Raw genomic sequence first — 7,396 nt, 5'->3', positions numbered from 1 at the left:
AATTCAGTTAGTGATATTGAATGTCATTCAAGAGAGGAAGAACTCCCTGTATTTTACCATAAGTTCTCATGGAGGGAGATTCTCCTTTCAAAAAGTAACTCGCCTTCTCCTCCTCCTCTTCTCCTCCACACTAGTCACAACTCTCCAAACACAAAGCACAAGTTAATTTGTCTATACTGTTTTAATTTTTTTTTCTAATTTTGTATTCATCTCTGATGTCAGGGGTTATAAATTTTTCAATAATTAGCATTATAAACCTTTCAAAATGGATATTTGTGTATTTGTGTCAAATGCATAGTGAAAATTTTGTTTGGGACACGAGCATTTCAGTTTGCGACCAAGAGCTTAGTACAAATTAAGCTCTTAAACCAAGGTACTATAGTTTTTTTTTCTGATCTTTCTCTCATTACTAACCTAGACCAACAGTATTTTAATAGTAGAATCTCTCCTCCTGTTATAGTTCAAGGTTCTGTCCCACTTTAGTATTGTATTTATCTTTTGAAGGGATTGTGACTGATGCCTATAGCAACAATTATTACACTAGAGCTTTATCGCTCATGCTGTACACGCAGCCATATACTGTCTAACATGCATCTCATTATTATATCTCTCCCCTCTCTTCACTAACATCACAGCCTCTTCTGATCCTGTATCTCCAGAGATCTGGGTTATTTTTTCTAATTGCTTATTTTGCAGTGAATTCTTGGAATGTTGAAGTTCACTAGATTTATCAAATTCCTTTATCCCCCACAGAGAAAGGTAAAGTACCATGGTACTCGGAAGCTTGCAGTTCCACCCTCGCTACAACATACAGTTCGGGGTCATTAGGAGAACGCCAAATTGTTACCACTGATCTCCATCACTCTTGTACACCCTCTCACACAGGAACTTCTGCCTCCGCTCCTTTAGCTGCTGCAATTTGTGCCCTTGCTCTTCAGGTTAGTGCTATGAATTTTTGTCTTTGAATGTGGAGCACTTAACTTTAATGTGAAAATCAAAATAATTCTTGAAGTCTGTAGATTTGACTATATTTGTAGATTTACTTGTCGTATTGACATTTTTTTTTTTTGCATTAAAAGGTTAACAAGAACTTGACCTGGCGTGACATGCAGCACATAGTTGTAAGAACAGGAAGACCAGAAAACCTGGAAGCTCCCGATTGGCAAAAAAATGGTGTTGGCCGACAGGTCTCACACAGGTTTGTACTTATAATATATGTAGTATAGCTTGTATTTGTTAAAAAGTACTGGTATCTTTCCTTAACAGAGAGAATGATTTTTCTTGGTTACAGATTGTTTGAAAATATTCAATAAAAATTTAGTATGGTCATCAGGTGAGTATAGAAATAAATTTTATTAAAATTCTGATTTTTAAGCAGCTCTTATTCTTGATACAATGTATAGTGTATGTCACTCGATATCGACACCTACATTAAATCTTGCGCTATCTATTCTCGAGTGTACTATGCAGTAGGTTCTTTAATGCACCTTTGCTTGGTTCCTTGTAGGAATTACTAAATGGTTTTTGTCACATCTGTTCAGCTCTTAGCTGCACTCAATTTTGACTTTAAATACTCTTATTTCCATTTCTGTTATTCCATCTCACAGTCCTACCTCTTTCAACTTTTATTTCATAGTGCTATTACCTCAGTTGCACCTTGGTGCTGAGCGGCTTCTCCTTTTCCCAGCACTGGGCTATGTTGCCCACATCCTAAATATCTAATGAAATAAAATTGAACGCTTTCTGCTAGTTTCCTTCGTACCATAATACAATGCTATCTGACTGGCTTGTAGTCTATTATCAGTGGTGTCTTGTTAACTTTTTCTTATCAAATTATAAATATTAGAATATTATTTGGTAGCCTATGAAACTACAGAGATGCTGTTGTCATTTCTGTAAACAGGATGTTATTGTTGATCAAGATCATGTAGAAAATAAAAAGTCAATTAACCTACTCTTACACTTCCTTTTGATCACCAGTATTAATAGATTGCAATGAACTGCAAAAGTACATACTTCATTTATTTGCTGCTTTGTTTTGTTGAAGACAAATAATGTTCATGTGATGTCTTCAATTTTGACTTGCCTCCAACCTCCTTGAAATAAGAGTTTGGCAAAAATGTGATTATACAGTAGTTGCTGTTGGGATGGTGTTCAGTAGGGTAATTGTACCTATTAGCTCAATACCCTGGAAGGCAGTTACTTGTGCACATTTTTTTCTGTCTTCTTTTAAGTCAAGTGTTGGACTGCATAGCACATAATTTATTACTTGATGCCCTTATTCCAAATCTGTTTATGGCCAAAAAATATGTTAAAGAAATTAGTCACATTAGTTTACATATGAAAACATGCATAATTTTTTTTATTGTGCTCATACAGGAATATGAAATATTTACTGCATAGTGCAAATTTTAGCTGCAAGATTCTAAGCATGTCAAATGTGGTCATCCCTTTGAGAGATTTTTATTGAAAAAATTTGTGACTAAACTTAAGCAGTTAAAAGGTTGGTAAAAAAAAAATAATTCTGTGAATATTCATTGTAAAGAATACCGGGAAATTCATGGTACTGTATCATGATTTAAGCGTTGGTAGTTTTAGTTATACTGTAAGTACCAGCTTCCAGTTAAGGTGCACCATTCATAAAGATATTTCTTTTCCTCGAGTGTAAAAATGGTGATGGTGATTATTATTAATAATTTTTATTATTATTATTATTATTATTATTATTGATAAAGTAAGTTAATAACAATTATATTTGTAATGATGTTAATGTTAATACAATACGGAAATATTAATTGTTTATTGATTTATGTTATCATTAATATATATTATTGATGATAATAATGATAATAATAATGACATTAGCCCTCTGGTGATTCTGGCTGTAACAAAATCTCTGTTAGGCTCATGACTTTTGAAGTCTTGTTTCAACCTATGTAAGTTGACGTTTTGTCTTGTAACTAAAAAATTAATAATTGTAGAAAGTAACTGAAGATTTCATTAGAAAACTGAATAAAATTTCTATATAAACCTTATGGTTACAAAAAGATAATGTCATCGAATCCTGAGAGGTCTAAGTTATTAAACTAATAATATAATACAGTAATAATAATAGAAATTATGTTGAAGTTACAGTACGGTAATATGTGATATTTATTTATATTAATAGTAACATCATTAATTATATTTATGATAATTGTAATAATGATAATAGTTATGATAAGGATTATTGTTGATGCTGTGATAGTGATAATCATTTTTATTATTCAAATTAGTATCCTCACCTGTATCATTATGATAATAATTATTATTACTATTATTATTTTTTGAGATTCAATGCCCTTTAGGATTGTTCTAATATGGAAGAAAATTTAATTTTTAAAATTTTTTTCAGGTTTGGTTACGGTCTCATGGATGCCTATGCTATGGTGCAATTAGCCAGAAATTGGACAAGTGTTCCTATTCAACGAAAATGTGAAGTCAATGCAGCTCACTCAGACAAGTATGTTTTGCCAAATGATGTGTGTGTATAACTGAAGTACAGTACTGTAGTCCATTTTTGTTTTAGCCAAAGCCTTTGTGCAATGGACTATGACTATTGCAATATTAAATGTGACCTTTATAGGGTCAGCATTAAGTAAGCTTCCCTGATTTTCTTATGCATACACGGACAAGATTTTTATTTTGTTTAGGTCTTTTATCTATGCTTTTCCCAGGTTGTGATGGCCTTTCCTACTGGTCTGTCTCCTGTTTTGTGATTTCTCCTCCTTTTCCGACTTACTGTTTCTGACTTGTCCTCCTCATACATCCAAACCATCTCGGTTTTTTATATCCAATTTTTTTTTTTTTTTGATCTGTTAGCCATCACATTTTTCAGTAACTTCCTTATTAGCAAAGTGACATACCAACTTGAATGGAATTGTGTAAAAAGTAACTAATTTGAACTGTATAAATTATTTTTTTTTATTTCCGAGTGTTATCATTCTAAAGAATAACTACAAAGAATAAATCTAAGTTCTTACTGTTGATGCCATTTAGGAAAAGTAATGTTCAAGCAATTTGAACAGACATTGAAAGTATTCAGATGCTTCTTCTCTATATGATAAAGAGAGAATATTTAGACAGGAAAGCAGATGAGGCTGACCAAGCTAGGAATTCAGGGAGTGGCTATGGTATAAGAATTGCTCAGAGAACTATTAATGAAATCTCTAATGGGGCAAAGAAGAAGCAGCATACTGTATACCCACCAAAAAGTGATGGATCTTTTGTAACAACTGAAGATGAAAAAAGCAACAATGGATGGAACACTTTAGTCAGATCATAAATTGGAGATGTGAAGGGAATAATTTGATTGATATGCTCATGAATGAATTCAGTGTTTTTGAAGTGAAGCTATCATTAAAAAACTCAGATGGAAAGCCCCTACTTGAAATGAATAACTGATGATATGATATTGACCGAAAATGAAGTGAGAGCATACTAGGGAATTGAGTTGTGAAAAGTATTATTTATTAAACATGTTTCAGTACCAAATAGAGAATTTATATTTTGTTTTTTAAAATAATTTAAATGATGAATTGATGCATAATGTGTAGTGTTACTTTAAGGTAAATACTCTAATTTTAAGGGATATACACTTTCATAAACTTGATTTCTATTTTTTTCAGACTTATTCCCCAGAAGAGCTTTGTTACCCTAGAACTGGATGTGGTAGATTGCCCAGGAGTTAGTTATTTGGAACACGTTCAAGCCAGGGTAAGATACCTCTCAATTAGCATTGTAATTTTTTCTGTCTTGTACTTTTGGTCTCATCTCACATCTCTCTCTAACCTTTAGATTAATCCCTTTCCATTTTAAAGCCATCTATAATATTCAATTCTTTGGGCAAGTCTTACCAGCATCTATCGATGTAATTCTATGGTCTTGTTAAATGTATATAGTATGACTTATTTTTGTTTGTTGTTTATCGTGGCTGAAAGCCATGTAGCAAGATCACTGCCTGCTGCCTATTTTCTACAGCACACCGACTACAGTATTAAGTTTAATTTTGTAGTTCACTTTATGCCGGTCTCTTTGGCTCTCTAACCTCTTTCTGTTTCTTATTCAGATTTTTCCTTCAAAATTATTTGTGTAGTATCACAAGTCTCTTAGTCACTTTACTTGTGCTTCTGAATAGGGTGAGAATATATTCTTTGGTAGTTTAAACTTTCTATTTTGCCAAAATAGTCTATTTTCTTTTAATAAAGCACTGACAAGGTATGCAGGCTGCATTTGGTAGGGTAGTTTAAGTAATCTCTTAAAGCTTGTAATATTTCTGTGTTTTGTGATTTCATTGACTATTGTACTCTTAATGTATATTACTGACTTGTGATTTTGTGCTTGATAATAAACTTTATATATATTATAACATCAATTATAAGTACATCCCTGATATTGATGCCCTAAATATTTCCAAATAACATCTAAAGGGAACTTTGTATTAAGTGCTCTATGTATGTTTTTGTGCACTTCAAGTCGTGTACCTCTTTCATATCGAGAGGATTTAAAGGTGTGATGTGAAAAGTCAAAGTGGATAATTGGGCAATAATTTTGGTATCAATACCTTTTATTTGTCATACTTTAGCATTTCAAGTGGGTTACATAAATCATTGTGTTAAAAGTTCCTCTTTTTATCTTGAGACTTCTCAATCTGCATCCAGGTTAGTCTTTGATCTTTAAGTAAACTTTTTCTGTTATGACTATGCAATTGAATAAATTGTATATAAAAACTGTGTGTTTCAGGTGTCTCTAACAGCTGATCGACGTGGTGACATCGAAATTTACCTCTCGTCTCCAGCGGGAACAAAATCGACTCTGCTCGCACAAAGACCACATGACAATTCTAGATCTGGTTTCCATGTAAGCATTTTTAGATAGGTTTAGTTACTTTTATTTAGCACTGTTTTTTAAAATCTTGTGAAGTAGATATTGTTTTATTGGATGTAATTACTGTACTTGAGGGTTTGGTAATTTTTATTATTCATATGCAGCAATATTTAGTTACTGTTCTGTTGTGTTGATGATTAAGTAATGGAGAAACCCTCTCCTTACCCTCAAGTGTTCACATCTTTGCATGAGCCTTGCTGCAGTAAACATTGCTAAATAAACCTAAAGTTTTCAATTGTTCAGGGCTTGTCAAAAGGGGATCTTTCACAGTGAAAGTCCAGTGGTAATAACTTTTCGGGCCAAAATAAGTGTTTTTTGCCATTGACGGCCTGATTAGAAGTGGTTTTGGACTGTAATTTCAAGTGCAGGTAAGTTGTGTTGATGAAAAATTGATGATATGCTAGCATCTTTAAGGTTCAGTGTGATTTACAGGTTATCTTGGCTGTAAGATTTGTGTGACTTATCAAAATCCTTCATTAGCTTTTTTGATGTCTTAATTTTTTCCATCTTATTTTCTATCTTAAACATGTTATTTAAGTTTGAAGAAATGAACCAAACTGTTCATCATAGTTTTCACCATCTGTGATTGAAGACTCCCTTGGTCTTTTATTAAGCCTTTTACTTTGCTTAAACATTCATGAAAACTAACTGGCTGCAAACAATACTTGACAAGCATAGTGTATACTTTGATTTATGTTGACAGTCATGGCCTTTCCTGACTGTCCACATGTGGGGTGAACGTCCTGAGGGCAAGTGGAAACTGGAAATTCATAACAACGGGCATTTCTTTACAACTGGTAAGTCCATTATTATTTCATTTTAAGTATGGAAGTGCTGTTACTGTATGTGAATTATAAATTGGCTTAACCCTTCCCAATAACATCTTGTTAATTTTTGCACCCTTTAGTTATTTTTTCTCCCACTAACTTTCATGTAGTACTCCAATTATGTAAAAAGGAATGAACATTGTTTTTGTATGTACTTTGTAAGAATAAGTGAATGGATGGCTTCTCTCTGTTATATAATTTTTCCATCTTCACATGCAAGAAATACTAAGCCAGGAGTTCAAATTGGTTTATTGCGATAATGCATATTTTACATTTTTTTAATTGATTGCTATTCATTTAGTTGCTTGAATTATGAACACTTGTCATGGATTTTTTTTATATATATAAAAAAATGTAGGGTGAAAGGTGTGTTTTTGATGTGAGAATTGGTGTGATATTTGTAATGTTGAAAATGCTCACATTATTTTACAAAATGTATTGCCCATCTAATAAGTAGATATTGTAAGTAACATTGATGGAGGGGTGGTTGATTTTAGAATTTGGTAAGTGATCTGTAAGTTTTAATAGAAAAATGATTATTAATTTGTGTAAATGATCCATGGAAATTTAAACTTTTGTCTTACTGGCTTGCTAAACTGCAGTAGGCAGTTTAATATTTAGTATGCCAGAAGGATCTATTTAAA

The 7,396-nt window shown here is 32.5% G+C and overlaps 1 protein-coding gene across 1 annotated transcript in view; it reads left to right on the top strand.

Annotated features, from left to right (window-relative positions):
- Positions 1 to 7,396, top strand: part of LOC137656498 (furin-like protease 1, isoforms 1/1-X/2) — a 117,547-nt gene that overhangs the window by 4,961 nt on the left and 105,190 nt on the right. Inside the window, exons 3-8 of the mRNA XM_068390672.1 lie at positions 754 to 938; positions 1,080 to 1,198; positions 3,395 to 3,502; positions 4,668 to 4,755; positions 5,782 to 5,898; positions 6,629 to 6,722. Coding sequence (XP_068246773.1) covers positions 754 to 938; positions 1,080 to 1,198; positions 3,395 to 3,502; positions 4,668 to 4,755; positions 5,782 to 5,898; positions 6,629 to 6,722 — 711 coding nt within the window. The remainder of the gene's footprint in view (positions 1 to 753; positions 939 to 1,079; positions 1,199 to 3,394; positions 3,503 to 4,667; positions 4,756 to 5,781; positions 5,899 to 6,628; positions 6,723 to 7,396) is intronic.

The sequence above is a fragment of the Palaemon carinicauda genome, chromosome 17 (genome assembly GCF_036898095.1).
Source record: "Palaemon carinicauda isolate YSFRI2023 chromosome 17, ASM3689809v2, whole genome shotgun sequence".
NCBI classification, from domain to species: domain Eukaryota; kingdom Metazoa; phylum Arthropoda; class Malacostraca; order Decapoda; family Palaemonidae; genus Palaemon; species Palaemon carinicauda.
The sequence above is the reverse complement of the archived record's forward strand: the minus strand, read 5'-3'. Positions and strand labels throughout refer to the sequence as shown.